Source organism: Thermobia domestica, chromosome 12, assembly GCF_964235325.1.
Source record: "Thermobia domestica chromosome 12, izTheDome1.hap1.1, whole genome shotgun sequence".
Taxonomy (NCBI): Eukaryota; Metazoa; Arthropoda; class Insecta; order Zygentoma; family Lepismatidae; genus Thermobia; species Thermobia domestica.
The window spans coordinates 141,105,818-141,127,714 of record NC_137465.1 but is presented as its reverse complement, the minus strand read 5'-3'; the positions used below and the strand labels follow the sequence as shown (position 1 = coordinate 141,127,714).

At 36.4% G+C, this 21,897-nt stretch overlaps 1 protein-coding gene across 7 annotated transcripts in view; it reads left to right on the top strand.

Moving 5' to 3' along the window:
* ATP8B (ATPase phospholipid transporting 8B) overlaps positions 1-21,897 on the top strand; it is a 568,064-nt gene that overhangs the window by 375,684 nt on the left and 170,483 nt on the right. For all 7 annotated transcript variants that reach the window (XM_081734176.1, XM_081734178.1, XM_081734179.1 and 4 more), the window contains one exon: positions 4,563-4,621. In XM_081734176.1, coding sequence (XP_081590302.1) covers positions 4,563-4,621 — 59 coding nt within the window. The remainder of the gene's footprint in view (positions 1-4,562; positions 4,622-21,897) is intronic.

Below are 21,897 nucleotides of genomic sequence, written 5' to 3'. Positions count from 1 at the left end.
ATTATAAAGAGAGGATCTTCGCTTTTTAAAAACCTTGATTTGCCAGATTTCGGAACCAACGGACAAATTCTTGATTAGTCGATTCAGTTTAAAGATCCCGATTTTAAACTAAAAATATGGGATTTACTGTATTATGGTGTACATTTTCATCCTGAAAGTCCTGATTGTAAACTTAACACGTTGAATTGACAGTATCCTAGTGAATATTTACAGTACACTAAGTATTTTACACTGTCAGATTGGATAGTACGTTGATTAAAAATATAGTATTGTATTATTTCCCTTTCTTTTATAATGTAATTATGGACATCAGCCTCTGTGGATTTCTTGTCCGAAATTACGAGCAATCGGCAACATTGGATCGCTCTAGCTCCCTTTTAGTGCTTTAAAATGAGGGATGAGTGTACTATAATTTTTAGGTACGCAATATGGCCTAGTGTATAGTGGAAGAAAGGGGGAAGAAAAATATTTCAGGAACCCATATTAATTAGGAATTTCCGATCACTGGCAAGTGATTTTTCGATTATGGCAGAATATTTAAGATGGTGGTGATGTGTATTTTGAAGTAATATATTACTCAGGTTTTCAGTAGTGTGCTAGAATTTGATTATTGTGATACCTCTGCTGTAATAGTCCATACACATAATTAAAATAGTAATTCCAAAGTTAGTTGAGAAGTGTGCACAAGCATAGTTAATAAAGCTCATCAATGTCTCCAAGTCTGTAGGAAAGAAAACTCGTTGAATGAACATAAGCATCCTTGATTAATAAAAACAAAGGCAGTGATGCGTCAGAACTGTTATTTGAGGTGTGGATCTACTTTAACTAATGTGCTTGCTCTTAATTATGACACTATTGTGTTCACTTATGTGTACTGTGAATACATTATCCTCTCTGGATTTATCTGACGCAAAGGACTTCCAAAAATACGTAAAATAAAACTATTCAAACATAAGAAAAATTGACACACAAGAGATATATGAAGGTATTGAATTTCAAATGTTTTGTTATAAGATCTCTTCTGCTAATATAGTTATTCATAAGAAAACTCACCTCCTAAAATAGACTACCCCTTTCACGATTTTTTCACGAGAAATTACAAACGACATGTATTAGTTTCTGAAATATGTATGAAATGTCAACAAAATTGCATGAGCCGTATTAGAAGAATTTTTAAAAAAGAAAAATACTCCTAAAATACACCACTCTTATGGTCATTTTTGTGGTAAATGATTTACACAACATCATAGGGTTATTAATGAAATGTCAGTTTATGAAATATAAACATCGTGAGTGTCATTTTTGAGGAAATCAATTCGAGAAAAAAATCCTAAATAGTTAACTATCCCTTGTGGATTTAGAACAATTGAATTGTGCCATACTGGCAGTATTAATGGAATATTTATGAAATGTGAACAAAATTGCGGATTTCGTTTTTGAGAAAATCATCGGGAAAGGATTTACTCCCAAGAGTCCTTTTTTGATTTTTCTCATAGAAATAAATTATAGATTTGTTAAAATATTAATGTATGAAATATAAGGAAAATCGTTAAACCCATGTTCGAGAAAATCCCATTTATTGATTTTCACCCGTGAGTAAACTATCTTTATTTGGTATGTAAGAAGAAAATTAGAAGAAAAAAAAAATAAACGAGAACTTATGAAAAGCTTAAGCTTAAAATTTTGTGCGAATACATTGAACGGTATGACTTTTAGACAAGTGTACATACATTGGGACGAACTGACAGATGGACATGAAAAATGAGTTTCTCGGCACGTAGGGGCTATGAGATGTAAATCCGTTAAAATTCGAATTCGATTTTTTTTCTTCCACGATAACAATTCTTCTATCGTCGCTCGAAAGTAATAAAAAATAGAGTACCCTGTTATATATTATGAGCATGTTAGACCTTGATTATTTTTTCGGTATGTAGAAGCAAATAGAAATTTTCTGAATTAAATTATAAAGCAAAAGACCAATCAATAACATTTACTTCCACAAAAACAGAAATTCGTATTCTTAATTTTCTTCAATCTCAAGAACAGTGGAGAATTGCACCCATGAGTTATGCAATTCTGCTTCGTAAAAGTGTTGTGTGTGTTGCATAACAACCAGTGTTGTGTAATCTTTTTAACTTCCCTGTTGTTTGAAAAGAACGGGCAGTTAGTATCCTGATAAGCAGGGCCCGGACCTTGTTGACAAGTCAACTTTTTTCTGTTACTCATAGGACAAGGCAAGTTCAAATAAAAACGTTATCCATGAATTCTAGGTTCTAAAAATATATATTTAAAGGGTCAACTTTTGGTCACCTTTTGCCGTTTTGAAGTTTCAGGTAATCTTTTAATATTTTAAAGTAACTTTTAGGTCACTTATGGTTTTTTATTCTTTTTCTTCTACATAAGGAAATCTTAAAATTAACACTGTTTATGGATGTGAAGAAGATGAAGTTAAATAATTTCTTTCCATGCTTCCTGACTATTGGGGTGGAAAAACTGCATTCTTAACAAGCTAATGAAAACTAAGCTGTAGCTGCTTAACGAAAGGTGAGGGTTGGTAGGTGGCCAAACAGATAGTTTTGGGTTGTTGACCACAAAGGATGTGATCACGTGAATAATTAAAAATGGATTAGATGGAGTACAAAGATTTTAAACAGGGTTTTTATCTATTATTCTCATGTAGTCTACACTTGCGAACTTTTATTGTTTTAAGAGTGCTTCCTAGTTTCAACTCGGGAGTGAATCGATGCTTTCAGTACGTACAATTGCCGTATAATGGACATAAATGATCAATGGAGTGCAACTAACTGAAACAAAACTTTAATATGAATGAGAAACGTTAATTAAAACCCAATATATATATATATATATATATATATATATATATATATATATATATATATATATATATATATATATATTTTTAATGTCAATGTTTAACGAAATAAACGTTTAAAAACACAAGTTTTAAGGTCAATTGTTGTGAATTTTAGGGCCATTTTACAGGAATTTTAGTGTCATTTTATAGGTCACTTTTTAGAAAATTTTAGGTCAACAAGATCCGGGCCCTGCTGATAAGTCTTCTTTTGTGGTTCAAAAGTAACATGTGCAAGTTTGTTAGTAAGTTGTTTTGGTAAATCATACTTCTAAAAAATCTTATCTTATTTTCATAGTAGGACTATCCAGGCTTTGGATTGATTATTTTAACAAAAGAAACACTGACGAAAGCTTATGTTCATGTGTGTGATTTATGTTTTCAGAAAGAAATTATTCATTTAAAAGTATTATACAGTGTGTCCCAAAAGTCACCGAACCCGATGTTTAAGACCGTATAACTGAAAACCTAAATGGAATGAGAAGGAACGTTCTTTGCAACAGAAAGCCCTATATATTGAGAAGCCATTTTTTTTTTTGTGCAAATCGATTATACTGAATCACAGAAGTCAACAGACGTCACATCTGAAGAGCGACTGGGTCATAAATCTTTGGAAATCAGATGATCGTCAAAAAATTCGCGCAGCATACGAAGTGAATCGTTGGATATGTGGTAAGTTGCTCTCCATCTTGTTGCAGCCAAGCATCACGTTCATCTTCTCAGGAGACAAACGGATTGCATTGGAGATCCCCGTTCTCAAAGAATAACGGTCCGACAATACGACGCCTCGATATTGCGCACCGCACCCTGATTTTTTTGGGAGTCCAAGGGTTGTTCATACAACTGGTGTGTTTTTTCGGTGGCCCAGAATCTCGAATTATGGCTGTTTACATAGCCGTCTAATTGAAATCACGCTTCGTCAGAAAAAAAAAACGATATTAAGAACATTGACACCACTTCTTCCGATTAATGATTGGAACCAACGACAGTAAGGCAACCGAGATGCAAAATCGGAACCAACGACAGTAAGGCAACCGAGATGCAAAATCCACCTCTTTCAATTCATGCACTACATGAACTCGATATGAATAAAATTTCAATTTCCGTACAGCCCTGTGACCAGTTGACTTGCGTAAATCACATTCTTATTAATCATTACAACCCTATTTTCTACACAGGTATTCCACGTTCGTATGAACAGAGCATTTCAAATGTGTACATTCACATTGATAAGGTATCGAGGTACACCGCTCCCAACCAATTGAAGCAGGAAACAGGCATTCTACGTTATTTCGTATACTGACATTCCGGTGAAGAGCCCTGATACCAGTAAGATTGATTTTTGTGTTCTGGGACTCAAACAACGATTCAAGTGTCGCCATAGTCACACTTTTCATGATCTCTGGAGCGATTACAGACGTGAATAAAAGATAACATGTATGTCCATTTCCAGTCCACGTCTTCTACAAAGGGAATTAAGTTAATGAACTATTATTCACAACTGTAATGGCCAAATCGAATGTTTCCGCTGTTGGCAATATTGCGTTTCTTCAGGTAACATCAGTCTTGTTTGCATGTATCCGAAAAAAAAAAAAAAAACATTGTATAATAATTTATGTTTACGTCTCCTTTAAAATAAAGCTTTTCCTATTATATAACATTCATTATTATTTTTATTATTATTTTACAGAGACGGAGCGGCGAATTAGAGCCAACGATCGGCAATACAACGCGCAGTTTAATTATGCGGTAAGTATATTTTCTTTGTAATTACGTAGTTATTCAACTTGAAATTTCTAATTCATTAAAGATAAGGGGGCCGCGGTGGCTCAGTGGTAGAGTGTTCACTTCTGGTACTTGAGGTCCTGGGTTTGATCTCAGCCTCTGCCAAGTGAACTTTGTGGTGGACAAACACCGCGTGCGTGGGTTTCCTCGGATTCTCCCGTTCCCTCCCACTTTCTTCATTCCACCATTTCATTCATTACTCTTCATCACCATCTCCTTTAGCCTAACCGGCATAAACGTGGGACGTAAAACTCAAAGATTTCATTTCATTTTTTCATTAAAGATCATATGTTTTCAGATTACAGGATGAATAAATAGCTTCAAGTATTGTCAAGTAATAATAGCATATTAAATTGTGAGAATTATCATTACCAAGAAAGGTACGTGAAAGCGGAACGAAATTTATACCACAGTTTCTTTACATGGCTATTCAGAAATTAGGTCTATTTCAATTTCAGAAATATACAGCCATTCTGTATTCGGTCATTGATACTTAATAAATGAATTCAGCATTAAGCTGTTGCCCATTTCTAAGCAGAAAATTGTTTCCTAACCCGTAACTATTCTTTAATCCTATACATAATCAATAATAAGTATCCGTAAACTTAAAATAATATCTGGAACTATATTATTATTATTATTATTATTATTATTATTATTATTATTATTATTATTATTATTATTATTATTATTATTATTATTTATTCTGCCTTTCGGCAGGTCCTGGGACTAATTTTTTTTTTTTTTCAATTTTAGATTTTGAACTGGAAATTTTCTTCCACTTTTGTCGATCTTCAGCTTACTCTTTTAACTCCCAATATTTTCTTTTATTCTTCAAATCATCGATCAGCTGTGTTCTTCTTCCTATTCCTCGCTTCTCTTCCATCTTTCCTTCTATGGCGGTGTAAAGAAGACAATTTCTTCGCAAGATGTGTCCAATCCAATTGGCCTTTCTACGAAGGATGGTGGCTAGAAGTGTCTTCTTTTCTTCTATCCGTTTTAAAACATCTTCGTTTGTTGCTCCCTCTGTTCATTTTATCTTCTCCATCTTCCTCCAACGCCACATTTCGAAGCTCTCCAAATATTTCTTCTTTAACTTCCGTAATGTCCAAGTCTCTGAACCATACAGTCCAATGCTCCATATATAGCACTTGACCAACTTCTTCTTAAGTCCAGTATTGAGCCTGCTAGTTAAGAGTGATATTTTCTTGTAGAATGCTTCTTTAGCTATGGCAATTCTTGATACAGATCTCTTTGGTGCAGTAAGCGACTCTCGTCAAAATTATTCCCAGATACTTGAAATTATCGACCTCTTCAAGTTCTCTTTGCTCTACTCTGATCCGTAAGAGCGTGTTTCCGCGGGATATTCTCATCACTTTCGACTTTTCGATGTTAATTTCCATTCCATACAGTTTTCCAGTGTCAACTATTTTGTCAATCATCTCCTGTAGTCCTCCTTCGGTTTTAGCTATTATAACCGTATCATCTGCATACCTGATCTTGTTAATGATCTGCCCTCCAATCTTGAAATCTCCAATTCCCATTGGGGCGACAAACTACATCCTTGTCTGACTTCTCTTGCAATCTCCACACTATTGGTTTCTCCTTTATTCAAGCGCAGCTTCACTCGTTGTCCTGTGTACAGGTTTTGAATGAGTCGTCGATCTTTCCAGTTGACTCCGATTTCTTTAAGTATTTTCAGAAGTTTCGTCCAATTGACTCGGTCGAAAGCTTTTCGCTGGTCGATGAAGCACAAACACAAGTCTTCCTTTACATCAAGAATTCTTTCTGATATAATTCTCGTCAATCCAATAGCATCTCTGGTGCCTTTTCCTTTCCGGAATCCAAATTGATCTTCTAACCTCTCATTTATCTTACTTGCCAGCTGCCTATTCAGTATGCGTTCAATGATCTTTCCAGTATGGGAAATCAGGCTAATGGTTCTGTGATCGCTGCACTTCTTTGCTTGCTTTTTCTTGGGCACTGCAAGCGTTGTAACATCAAAAAATCCTTTGGCCATTCTCCACTCAGGTAGATCCTGTTAATAAGTGAAGTCAGTACTTTCATTGCGTTGTCTCCTAATCCCTTGAGGAAATCTACTGGTATGTCGTCTTCTCCAGTGGCCTTTCTCCTTCGCATGTCTTTGATTGCTTGTACTACTTCACTTTTCAGTAAACTGGGTCCGTTTTCATCATCATCCACCTCTTCCTCTTCTTCGATCGCAATATCTTTGGGGTGGTTCTTCTGATCATACAGATCTTTTATGTATTCCTCCCAAATTGTAAGGATTCTTTGATGGTCAGTGGTTACATTATCTTCTTGATCTTCGATGCCGAACGTTCGTATATTTTTGTTAGCTTTCCCTCCTAATTCTTGTGCTTTCTGGTACATCAGATCATATCTGCCGCGCCGTTGAAGTTCCATTATTTCTCCACATATCTTTTCCATGTACTTTTCCTTGGTTTTGTCTGTCTTTCTTCTCAATTCATTATTCAGCCTTCTATATTCCTTGATGTCCGTGTTTTACGCCCTTCTGCGTTCTTCCATCTTCTTAAGCATTGCTTCAATTATCCATGGTTTTCTCGGTGCTCTTTCCATCCTGACAATGTTATTGTGGAGTGTGTCAAGTAGAATCTGTTTCTTTTCCCCAACTATTTTCTATATTGTCAACCACATCGCCCATTGCACAGAAGCTTTCTTCAGTTTCTTCTTCACATCACCGTCGATGTTTCTTAGTCGCTCCAAATTCCATTTTCGATTTCTCTTATTTTTCTTGATCGACTTTAACCAGGTTTGCACTTCCGCCACCAGGAGATTGTGATCCGAATCAATGTCCGCTCCTGGCAGTGTCTTTACGTCTCGTACACTATTCCTGAAACGTTGTTTCACAAGAATGTAATCGATTTGGTAGCGTTTGGAACTCGATCTTTTCCACGTGTACAGCTTTGTTTTTCTTTTCTTAAACCACGTGTTTATGACCACCAGATCATGTTGCCTACAGAAATCGATAAGCATTTGACCTCGTTCGTTTCTTCTACAAAGTCCAACTGGTCCCACTGCCTTATTCGCAGCTCCTTCTCCTAGTGTGCTGTTGAAGTCTCCCATTACTATGGCGTTGACCTTGCCTTTTCCTTCCTGATGCAATATGTCACTAATCTGATCATACATTACTTCATTATCATCATGGCCGGTTATTGGCATATACACTTGAATTATCACAATATCCACTGGTTTTGCATGTAGCTTTACAAACATCAAGCGTTCACTGCAGTATTCCACTTTGGTTACATTTCTTGCTACTTCGTTCTTCATTGCTATTGCGACACCCTTCTTGCCCTTATCGCCACCCGAATAGTATATTCTGTAATTTCCCGACATTATCTCATCTTTCTCTGGCCATCTCCCTTCACTCAAGCCCACTTTACATTTGTCCATTTCCACTTTTAAATTTTCAAGTTTTCCCTGTAACAAGTCTATATTCATAATTCTATTAATCTTTTTTTTTTTTTTTTTTTTTTTTTTGTCTTAACAAATCATCCAAGGATGATTTTTCTTTAAAATGTTTCGAGAAACGGATACATTTAACAGAATTATGTCATGTGATACCGAGTAGTCTGATATGTTATGGCATCTCATGAATGTAGTGCCTATCACATAATTTAATATACGGGACCAAATTTGACTCCCAACTCGTGCACGTCAAACCACTTATCTAGGTGTTTTGATCTGTTCCCTGTTGGAAAATTGCAGTGATACTGTCCTTTGATTTAATCGAGAATACTGTCGCTGTTTCAAATTCTTGAAGTTTTCAGTAAGTCGATCACAATTGCTAGAAATCTAGTCCTGTGTTGTAACTTACTTCTAGTAGTGCAGTATAATAAAGCTATTGTCTACCAATGTAAAATTCATGACATTGACTACCTGAAAAGGAGAATCATTACGGCCTGTGAACAAATATCACCAAATATCCTTCGTAGCGTGCACAAGCACTGGATCTCACGGTTGAGGACAACCATAGAACAGAACGGTAGGCATGCTGCACATGCCATGTGATTGTAATTGTCTTATGTGTTAGAACTCCCTTTTCCTGATATTAAAGAATACGTAATGTGAGGTTACAAAAAAAAATAATGAAATTTTTAGGTTTTACGTCCCACGATTATGGCGGTTAGGCTAAAGGAGACGGTGATTATGAGAAATGAATGAAATGATGAAATGAAGAAAGTGGGAGGAAACGGGAGAATTCCAAGAAAACCCACGAGCACGGTGTTTGTCCACCACAAAGTACACACGGAGCGATCTGGGATCGAACCAGGGACCCCAAGCACCGGAGGTGAATGCTCTACCACTTAGCCACCGCGTCCCCCATTTGAGGTTACATTTTTTTTTTTTAAACTTTATTCTTCAATTCGAAACTTTGCACAGCACGTTTCACAGCATTTCACACACAACATATCCTAAATCTATTCACAACTTCAAAACTGTTTCAGGGTTTAGAAAAATAACCTTACCGTTGGGTTTCTTTTCGAACGAGGATGATGTTTAATATGTCTCATGATCATGTTGCCATTTAAAATAAACAAGTTGATTCCAAGATGGCGGATGACAACCTTAAACACGTCATAAGGTTCCCCCCTCGCACCAGCATTGATCCCAATTGATTCCGGATCGACTGCATGTACAGTTTCTCGAATATTTAGCCCGGTCCAGATTTTGTCGGGCTTATATCATCTTTCACTTACTTTAGACATTTGGACATTTTCCAATTTGTTGAACGAAGAAGTTGTGGGATTTTATTATGTCATTTAAATAATCTTTACTAACATCTATGTCAAATTTTAGCTTGTTAATAATTACTTCCTAAGTTCAATAAAATTTTAAATCAGTTTGACGGTAGTGTTAGGAATTTTAGAATTTAGAACTAAATATTTCTAAAAGTACATGTTTTTATGAAAAATTGTTTCTCTATAAAAAATATTGTTATCTATGTTCTATAAAACGACACTAAGTTTATCTCTTTATGCTCAACCATAGCGAAGATATTGCTATTTTTATCTGAATATTGTTCATTTGACACTTCCGATGGCCATTTTCCAATATGGCGACGATGGTCACGTGGGATTTCAAGGGACTTTTAGTATGTTGTTTAGAACGTCATTTCCAACATCCGTACCAATTTTCAGCTTGTTACTAATTTGTTCCTTACTTTTTGGTAATTTGACTGCACTATATTCGGATAGTATAATTCGGATGGTTAGTATCCGAGATTGACCCGAAAACCGCAGCTTTCTGCGCCATGTTAAACTATGTTTGATAGAGAGAGGCGTAATATGCATAAACTCATAGGTAACTATCTAGGTAATTTAAGAGTTGTAGAACTGTTTTCCTGAGATCAAACAATTCGAATGGAGCTCGAAAATCGGCGTCTTCCAGCAGAGGCGGCGTTAGGTTTCACGGGGCCCTAGGCGAGACCCTAAAGCGAGGCCCCCTAAAAAAAAAAAAGCCGTCCCAGGTTGCATAAGTTCCAGGCGAAAATTGTACTGGTTACATAAGTTTCAAGCGAAGTATAACGTGTGTTTAACAACAGTTGCGCACCCGCAAGTTTTGGTTTCGGAAGGATCTGCTCGGGTTGTATAAGTTCTAGGCGAAACCCAACATGTTCTTAATAATAACATGCAATATTTAAGTAAAGGTACTAACATCTGTTTATACATACAAATATACTTAAGTAGAAACTTACCTTTATTCTATTTACTTATCTATCTTGTTGTCTCTCTTCCTACTGTTCTAGGGAAAAGTTTTCAGCCAAGATCTTCTAGTCCTTTTATACGAATAAGATTTATACAAACCAGTTTTTTCTTAAAATTCTTTCATTTCTTGTTGTTTTCCAAAATATCCCATTCACTTGCATGTCATAACTTTTTTTTTTTAACAGGAAGATTGCTCTATATTATTTTAATAAGATGGCAAAATCACTTTCGAATAAGCACTTTAGGGTTAAGATGTATGGAGTTGTTTTTCCACTTCTATATATTCAAAAGTAAATAATATTACAGACATTAATCCAATATATATATATATATATATATATATATATATATATATATATATATATATATATACAGATGGTGATCAGAAAAATGGAAACACCTGAACGAAATTTCAACTTACCAGATTAATATGGTGTCGGGCCACTTTCGCCTTCAGAACAGCCTTGATGCGACGTGGGATGGAGGCATAGAGGTCGTGAATGGTAGCAAGTGGAATTTTACACCATTCCTCGTGCAAGGCATCGGCCAGTTCTGTGAGAGAGGATGGAGGTGGAAATCGTCGCCGGAGTCGTTTTTTCAAGACGGACCACAGATGTTCAATTATGTTGAGATCTGGGGATTGGGCGGGCCAGGGGAGGTGTTGAACTTGTTCCTCCGATGTTCCTCAAACCACGCTGCAACAACGCCAACTGTGTGAATGGATGCATTATCATCATGGAAGATAGCGACATTGTCCGGGAACAACATCCGGACCATAGGATGCAAATGGTCTCCTAAAATTGCGACATAATCGTTGGCAGTGATTCATCCGCTACGTGTGACCACAGGACCCAATGAAAAGCATGATATGGCGGCCCACAGCATCACCGAGCCGCCGCCATGTTTCACAGTTGGGCGGAGACACTGCAGATCATAAGCTTCTTTGGGCGTTCTCCACACACAAACACGGCCCGTGGTTGGGAATAGGGTGAAGTATGACTAATCCAACCATATCACACGTTTCCAGTCCTCAACGGCCGAAGTTGCATGGTCGCGGCACCATTTGCGGCGTGCGAAAGCGTTATGGTCCCTGATGAGCGGTTTGGCCCGTGCAACACGACCCCGTAAGTTCATGTCATGTAATTCGCGGCGGACTGTGATTGTCGAAATAGGGTGGGGGAGGTGCTGATTGAGTTCCTCCGTCACTTACTCCGCAGTGGCACAACGGTTCTGCGTGACAATGCGCTTTAATACCCGGCGTGACCTGTCACTCATGATTTTCATCCGCCCACTGTTCCGCTTCCCCGATGTGTTTTTCCCGTGTGTTGTGTAGGCCGTCATCACCTTCGACACTGTCCCACGCGACACACCTAACACAGTAACCACTGCCGTCACACTCACTCCACATAACCGCGCACCAACAATTTGCCCTCTTTGAAACTCTGAGAGGTCTCCCATTTTACACTACCTCCGTCCGCTGCAGCCACTGGACACTGCTATTCCACTGCGCCTGACGTAGTATGGAGACCGACTTAACACACCACCACCAGCGGTCCGGCGCTGCGGGCGCCACGACACCACTGCCAACTCATGCTTCTAACGTGTTGCCAACTACAGGTGTTTCCATTTTTCTGATCACCATCTGTATATATATATATATATATATATATATATATATATATATATATATATATATATATATATATATATATATATATATACAGTAAAACCTGTCTTCAACGGACCCTTTATTAAACGGAAAACTGTCTTAAACGGAAATATTTCACGGTCCCATGAATTTTGGAGAACAAAACGTGTAAAAAGTCCCTTCATTAACACTAGAACGGCGGCGTGGGTCAATTTTGACCCAACTCTTTTTTTAGTGATATTTTGTTGCATTGTAGCAACACTGCTGGCTAGCGTTTTTATCTTGCACCTGTTCTTTCTTCTAACAATCTCCCATTCCACCTCGTTTTCAAGAGCAGCTTCTCAACAATTTTGTCAGTTTAGTTGGAGTTAGTAATACTTTAGAAAGTATGTTGATTAGCAGAATCTCATTATTTTCGGACTGGTGTGCTATTTCAAACACTCATTCTGAGCAAGAAACTGATGACACTGGATGGAATACTTGCAAATTTCAATGACATAAGTGAGGCCGAGTCTGACGCTGAATGCCTTGATATTTCTTCAGATGAAGAGTACCTGCCGAATAACAACGGATATGATGATTCGGATGAAATATTGAAACAGGAAGAGATAAGCACAGAAAACGATACTTCTGCAAATAAGCGTCGTAAAATAGGCAAGACTATATTATTATTATTATTATTATTATTATTATTATTATTATTGAACACAAATATATGTCTTACATCGTAACAAAATATTCATAATAATTTCAATAATTTTAACAAAAAAATTTGCAAACAATTTGCATGCTATTGTGAAAATATATATAGCTAGTGTGTTTTTGTGTTGGTATCACTATGTTGAAATGTTTCATGAGAAGACGTTTATAACACAAATAAATAATAATAATAAATAAACCACAGCTATATTCGATCCAATATGGGATGAGGCCTATCCCCGGAGGGAGGACTTGGTCTACTGCTCCCACGCTGACCAGACGGGTTGGGAGAATAAATCCGAAGCTCTCATTGTGATCGCCACTATATGACCGCCTCGCTGGTCTAGTGGTGAATGTGCCTGAGTACGGATTGAGGAAATCCCGAGTTCAATTTCCGGCGCTACCAAGAATTCTTTGACTACTAGTCTATGCCGTAACCAGAAATTTCAAAGCTACCGAACCAAAAAGTTTAGAGGTCTAAATGGGAGACAACTTACTTTCTCTTATGTTTGTATAAATTATATTTCAACCAAAGAAGTAGAATCTCTAAAGGAGTTTTACGAAAGAACAGTTTACAATTCTTTTCATGTCAGAGCTTTCATGATTAGAACCTAGCAAATCTTACTTATATAACAATCACTCTATACTGACTTTTTCTGGTTTGAACTACTGCAAGTTTATGATTGTGTATGCTATTTTAGGTTATGTCAGGTTATGTGTTTCCACAAGTTCTAAATAGGGAGAGGAAAGTTATAGAAATGCATAGATCCGCATTACAACCATATTAGTAAAATATTTTTGTGTAATACGTCACGTTTTTATTTGTGAACAATGTTTTTGTTTGACCCTTCTCCTTGTAGAGGAGTGACTGAACTTTGTTCTGTGTAAGACTCAAGTTTAGATGTGTGTAGATTAGGTTAGTTTAGTTCATTTAGGTCATGCGCTTGAACAAACTATCTAAGAATAATACTTATCTAGGAATTAGAGTGATACATAACATCACTATATAATAAACTGATATTGTATATAATACATTCAATAATATCTTTGTAATAATATTATATTCATAAAACATAGCATATTTCTTAAATTTGTATTATTGGCAAAAAAAAAAAAAAACATTGATCAATAAATATTAAGCTAGAGTTCAAAGAAGTTTTTTTATTTTAGTGAATGAAAGTTATGTTTTATTATGCAATAAATATTAGTGGTTTAGAATACAAATATTCAATAAAAATGGAGTGGGTCATTTTTGACCCACTCCCGCCGTTCTAGAGAGTATCAAAAACACCGCCGTTCTAGTGTTAAGCGGAAACTGTGTTATGTGGACAACGGAAAGAAAAATAAACATTTAACGGAAAATTCTGAGTTCCGGACTACAGCGTTTAGAAGATGTTTAGACATTTTGTGAGACATATACATTACACTGTCTGCGATAAAATGTTCGTTCTTTTGTTAAATATTTCTGGACAGTGTTGACCTTCCTTAACCACTACTCTATTCACCCCCGCAAACTGTCCTTAATCCCCTCAACTTAATCAAGAATCATACGGAATGTCGGAAAGAAGAAAACGAGATAGAGGAAGAAGAGGAATACGATACCGAGTTCGAAGAAGAGTGTAGAATAAATGCATATCAAGATGTTCTCAGAAGTTTAAAGGAACTGCAAAAATTTGCCTTAAGGAAAAATGATTCTAATTCACTTAGTGTAATGTCTCAGGTTAAAGTGTATGCGGAAAGTCAAGCAGCCAAGCAGCAAGGTACACAGAAAACCCTGCTTGGCTATTAGAAAAATAAAGAAAACGTGTGCATAGTATATTCTGTATTCATTTTAATTTTTTTGTGTATTTATTCGTAGAAGAAAGAAGTACTATAATCGAACAATGTACGTACAGCAATATATTTTCTCAGTATGCCCCTTCATAAGCTTTTTATATATATATATATATATATATATATATATATATATATATATATATATAAAGGAAAGGTCTACCTCCACTAAACGGTAACCTGACTTTAACGGACATTTTTGCAAGTCCCGCTCGATTCCGCTAAAGACAGGTTTCACTGTATATATATATATATATGGAGAACACCTTTGATTCTGTCTACAGGGAGATTCTTCAAATTAGATTCATAAAGGATATTTAAAAATTACTATACTTATCTAAATGGGAACTTTACAAAATTTCCTGCTGCTGAAGACCTGGATCGAATACTGCTAGATATGTCGTTTTCGATAGATAATATAGCTAATGAAGAAAGTCTGTCCTGACTCATTGTCGACCGCAAGTATGTTTTAATCAGTTTCAAACGCGAAAAACTTCTAATAATTTCTAATGATTTCTAATAATTTTACTAAGATTTTTTCAGTCAGAACATCTTTCATTTGAACTCACTGCTGTAGTTTTGGGCTTAAATAATCGACAAGAAAAACAGAAAACAGCGTCTTTTGACTCTGAGTAAATCAACCATCGACGATCCTGTTTTTCTCCATTCCGCATCAAACGGGTGTAATGAAATAAACTAAAATGCCGACCATCCTCACTTTTAGGAAAATCCTCTCTTTGAATACGAACTGGGCCTTTACGAACAAGTTCAGCCCTTTCTACATATCCTATAAACTCTGGCCAAGAGCCGGGATCACTTTCTATAACTAAGCTGATTTGAACAGGATCCGAAGTGTTAGACATATTTTCTTCAGTAACTTGTTCAACTTCATTTTCAATTTCATTTATCTGATTAATTCATCATCATCTGGCTCAGACACAACTTCGAGATGGCTCTGAACTTGAACTTCAGACAACATTCATCTGCTGTTTGGGTTTAATTTTTTAAGAATTTTTCCATTGATCCTTTTAAGTTATCTTTCTCCTCCTTTCTCTTTGCTGCTTTTTTCCTTTTAGCACTGCCGGATTCATACAGCGTACTTCCTACCTTTGTCGCGATCTCTTGAAGACATTTTTTCTGTTTTAAAAGGAACACAACACAATTCCATTATTAGGTTATCAATTTAGAAATTATTACTGGAAGGCAGTGTTATATAATAAGAAAAATATTAATGACGCACCTGTAAAAATCATGTACACACCTGTACACAATGAGATTGATGTCCGCTTGGGTAACGCGAGGCACTTGAACACAGTGATTCGAAGTCTACTATAAACTGTAAGCGCGCCGTCCTATATAGCCCGCTGCTGACACATGACGTTAAACCTATATTTAAAATAATAATAATAAAAAAAAAACGAAGCTACGCAAGATCTTCCATTATGGAATGAGAACTTTCAAGAAATTAGGAAATATCGATTAGAAAAGTAGGTAAGAAGTAAGGAAGCATACTATCTTGAAGTCGAGAAAAGTTCACGTGAATAGATGTCTAGGAAACTCTGGACTTTTTTTCAGAAGGAAACGAAAAGTCTATCTGTACATATTAAGGTTATATGCCTTCAATATGAAATAGAATGAAAATTGTCATGAAGAATTTTTAAGGAGTTGGGAAACAGGTGCAACTCAATGTGTAGGAGGAGGGGAAGAACGTGTAGATTACCTATTATCGGGATCATACGTATGAAAATGGAGTATCAATCTTAGTGTGGATTATCGCGTCCAAACTCGTCCCGAATTTATCCGAATGCAGATCACCACGATACGCCACTGCTCTCTGTCGAATACTTGGTGGAAAGGAAGAAGAAAGAATACCACAAACTTCAGCATAAAATTATGCTGTACTTCGGAGCTTTCAAAAAACTGCGTGCTTCACCAACACAACTCTCTTATCCCCCCTTGCCACGTTACGTAATATACGGACGGCCCCAAAGAAACATTTCTTGAAATAATGTGCGTGTAAAATGACTATATTTTTCATTTTTAGGATGTGTTACTGATAAAATGTTTTCTTAGTGTCAGTAATCATTATGACTTGACAATATTACTACTTCAGTAGATATGACTCATCAACAGTGAACATAATAAACATAACACTGACTTATTATTTTAATAGGCCATTTTTAACAAAACTGCTTACTCGTTGCTGTAATAAATTAATATATATACTCTCCTATCTTATTTTCCGCTATGTATTTCATGGCATTTTTAATATTACTACCACTGAAAACACGTCATTATATAATAACTGAATACAAACTAAAACATATCGACGAGTTGATATTAATATTTATTTATACTTTTTCGATTACGTTATCTTCGTATCTTTAAAATGGGGCACTTACCTAATTGTCAATCAGAAGAAACTCTCAGCGTAGAAACTTACTATGTAATACTTATTTATAGCTTGAGTTATATCATAAGTTGATTATGCAATGTAACATCATATTAACCCAGGAATTGTGACCATATAACTGTTTTTCTTCACGAAAGTTCAACACCACCAGCTTTCAATGATCACCTACACTGGTCAAGAAGCGGCGAATCGCTCGCTTACCTTGACATTGTGATACAGTGTTGTCAACTGTACAAAAAAAAGCTAAATTTAGACATTTCCCTAAAAGAGCAATTTCAATATCAGCACGTTCGTCAAGTCAGATTATTTCTAAGAAATCATAGAGAGCTTTAACACATCTTCCTTTAAGATTAAGAATAAGGATATTTTTTTCTTACAAGTGCCGATGCGGGGCCCCTTAAAGCGCGGGGCCGTAGGCGGTTGCGTACTTTGCGTATGCCTAACGCCGCTTCTGTCTTCCAACATATTGAATTATCGAAATTATTATAAATTGCTCTTTAATTCGGGATGTTTGCGAGAGGTATAATTTAAACTTGAGTAATTTTTAATGAAATGTAAATTTGAATGATGACGTGTTTGTGTGTGAATGCTTTATGCTTTGCATAGTAAGCAATACATTAAGGCATAAAACAGATTTCTCATCCAAACATACATCATGGTAAGGTAATTCCAAATATCAGGCAAATAGAATGCAACTCCATCTCCAGTCCTGGTTGGTGATAGGCGTTAGTTGCAGAGATTAAACTAAAGGTTGCTAGTGTGATTGAGCAAATCACCCTTCGTATTTGCGGTGATGAGCTTAACCTGAGTTTAGTGCTTGTCTAACAAAGAGTAATATTCGAGATTATATCAGTCTCTATATGAATAAGCTAACTTTCGTGTTTAATCACTATCCCATGATGAGTGACAAATTATTCATCGTCGATTACTTCCAGCTACTGAATCTTTCTCCAGGAATAGCGATATAGAGTGTGCGTCGTCTATCCACTGAATCGCGGTCTTCAAAATTGTCTAAGTTTTATGTTAGGCTATTCACTAAGGTTGTTAACCTGGGTGCCCGTGAATATGACGTTAAGCCACATGGAGAAAGATGAATCAGAGTCCAGGTTCCAGTACAAATTTTAGAATTCAGGAAATGAAAGAAATTCTGTGCCAGTTTTCCAAACTGACGTGTGAGAACAGTTATTACGTAAGCAAAGCTATGCTCAGCACATGAGGCGAATTCACAGATGAGATTATGTAATAATTCTCTACATTGTGTTACAAATTCTTTCCGTATAGTAATTTACAAATGTAGTCAGTTCTGTATTTCCTTATTGTTTCTATATCACTAAAATGAAAAGTAATTTCTTCCAGATATAAAATCTAAGATTAGGGTTACCTCAGAAAGGCATTTTAGTGCCAGTCCAACGTTTACTAGATACTTTCGAACCGTCAACGCAGGAGTTTTTGAGCTACGAGTTACATCTGTATACGACGCTGTGTGGTTCGTTACGGCCATGCGGGCAAGATTTGCCATCTCATGGTATGGTCATATTTCACAACCCACTGCTCACTATCACTGCGTACTCTTCTGTTCAGTGCATCCACACATGCATCACTGTGGTGGCGGTATGCCGTATACGCCCACCAGTTTTAAGGTGCGAGAAACCACCTTCTTAGGCCGACCATGCGACCTTGATCGAAGGCAGTGATCTATTTATATTATACTCTTTGACTTCAACGAGGGAGAGTAATAACATCAACAACACCTTTTTTATTTGCTTGTCCATGCTCCAGTATCTGAGTTCTTCGCAAACCACCCTCTGCCGGAGCTGGCCCTACGTCCTGCTGAAGTTAGTCATTTGTAAGTCATTTTCTCCCGCAAATCCTGGGAGTTGAGATGATTTCCTTTTTTGCATTGCAATAACAGTGTACAAACATTTGTTAAACTTTGTCTTGCACATTTTCTACTCTATCTTACCTTTCAAATTTATTACATCAATTTTAAGCTTGATTTATATGAGTAAATACAAGTATTAATAGTAGTAAACAACGGCCGCCCAAAGGTAAAAGGAAGTATCTACATTTTGCTTATTTTGAGGGAAACACCAAAGGAAAAAAGGTGATTTTTGATAATTAACGTTACTGTTAAAGACTTCGTTTTCTTTTCGGCCGCCGGAAAAGAAGAAATCACCTATTTTCTTTGTTTTTTTCAAAACAAGGAAAATGTACTGTAGATACTTCCTTTTACCTTTGGGCAGCCGACAAAAGGTGTGACAATACTCAAAACGCATTGCTGTTAAAAGAAAGTTTGCAATTACATGTGCATGAGAGTGTATTAAATCGTCTTGGAAGGTAATCCCTTTTGAACCATTTATGAACTGGTTTAGATGGGGTTCCCCTTTCTGTAAATACACCTTGAACTTTCTTTTCGAGGGTCCTTTACCAAGTTATTGGATTTCAGACTAAAAAATATCTGTCGTTTTAGTTCCTTCTGTTCTGTAAAGATGGTCACTTAGTGCGTTTGCACACAGCAACGATAATATCGGTGGAAGCACCGATAATGTCGGCGCGGCTGTGAAATCGACTTCAATGTACTCAAATCGTAGCTTGCACACGCCACCGACATTATAACCGATCCTCCGACACGGCAAATGCTGTCGGCCAAGCCCCCGATATTGCTGGTGATATCGCCGACACAGATTTTGTCGGGGCAGTGTTTTTTTATGATTGGATGCACATGCGGCCGATAATGTCGGCCGGCCAGTGGTTTAGGTGAAGAGAGTGAGTGACAAGGCGCTGTGTATTCTTGTTTCGTTTCTTGTCTTTGGAATTTTTATTGTTCCCATTTTTCCATTACAATTGTATATTATTATTATTATTATTATTATCTTGACCTACAGACAGCTTCGAAACAGCTTATTATTTTTTTTTTAGTCTCTGTTTTGGAGTAGCTAATTCCCTTTATTAAATAAAGTATAAAATGCGAAAAATCTGAAGAGTACTGATTTCCCTCTAAATAGCTATTACCGAATAAAATATAGGAACTCTAGATAACCAATTTCCTTTGATTATTTTGTACTCCCTTTTTTATTTTTGTTCTGTCTCCCTCTCTCTCTCTTTGATTGTATCTTTTGTAATCTACTAATGTATTTAAACTTTATTTTTTTGTTTAAAAATAAAATTAGTATTGGTTTTACAGAAAGAGTTTTAGAGAACAGGTGAAATACTTTTAGTACATTTAGATGGCAAATATAAAACCCCAATGCCACAATGATATTATGAAGAGACAGAGCAAGAAATTACAGATATGAAAAAATATAAGCTATTTATGTATTATGATCTTATGAATCCGTTAAATAATGGATATTCTATACATCAAATATTTTTCAAGAATGAGCCGCTAAAATGAATTATTTTTGAAAATTTATAAGGGAAAATTTATGTTTAATTAAGATAAAAGATTTCTTCTAACTTGTGTGAAGGGAAGGAGCTTAAGATACTAATCGCATTGCCTCTTTGTATAGCTAGGCTAATGCGTTGTACTAAAAATTGTTGGCTTCTGGCGTCGCCTGATTTAGCAATCAAATTGGAACCCAGTTCTTTCAAAAATTTGTGAGCTTCTTTGCTGAAAACCCCCATAGTTTCAGTTGCAAAAGCAACGAAAAGATGCTCTTCTTTCAGTTTAGAATATTTGGAGTGTTTTCTCTTGCAGGCCACTTCAGCTGCACTACCTGCTTCGTTTTGTGTTGATGGCAAATAAGATGGTGCAAAGGTATCCACGCATGTGACATCCCATATCAACCGTTGACCCATTTTCCATGGAGTTGGGGTAATTCCATCTGGCCACTTTCCATCTTCTCGAAACATTCCTGGTGGTTCCAAAATGCTTGGAAAATCAATGCTCGCCAGTGTTCGTTTTATTATGATGTTCAATTCACCATGGCGTACTAATCTTCCTCCACTTTTAGTACAACTTAGTGCGTGTAACCCTTTTTCATCCATTCTGCTTTGGCATGTACAAGTAAATGTATGGCAGATATTTACCCCCAGACGCAAAGCTACACATATTTGAAAAACTTTGTTATCTAAAAAGGTTCCAATTGTTTTAGATGGCGTGGCTTGCAACCAAGCACCGGTCTCTTTTTTCTGTAAAGCCTTCATACGCACAGTGTCAATTATACTTTCAGGAATTACTTCATTATCTATTACTTCCTGTAATAATATTGCATCCCAACTTTTTTGTAATTCTTTTGTCTCAGGAATTTTACTGTTGTAGATCCCCTTCCAAATTTCCAAAGCCTCATCCATGTGATGTATATCCACGTTGTCAACTGAACTATTTAAAATATTGGAGACAAGTGGACGCACCCCATGGCAAGAGGAAAGGAAGGCTGGTAGGCTCAAGTCCGATGCTTTCCGTATGTTTAGACCTCCTAGGCGGACTGGAAGGCTTGCTTGTGTCCATTGGGTTTCGTTTAGGGAATAGTTGATTATTAGCTGTAATGCCTTTTTCAAATAATTATCTATCTGGAAAACTTTAGATGGTATTTTCCATGTTGGAACAGTTCTTAAAAAGTACGTTAGCTTTGGAATGCCGAAGCAATTTTTGAGAAGAAAATAAGCTATGTGATTTGGTAAATTTTTTAGTCTCTCAGTTATTACTTTGAAACTATTCATATGTTTCTCGAAATGGATATCATACCCTTCTTCGTGGAGCGGAGACCCTAATAGCGATAATTCATCTGGTTGTAAAATACGTATGCCTGGCAACAGCTCTTTAAATTGGGTTTCTACGTCAGTGTCTATTTTACCCGATGTGTAATAGAGTTCACATTTCGATGGATTCACCTCTAGTCCAATTTTCTTAGATTCTGCAATTAAATGCTTCATGTCCTCTATGACTATATTCGGC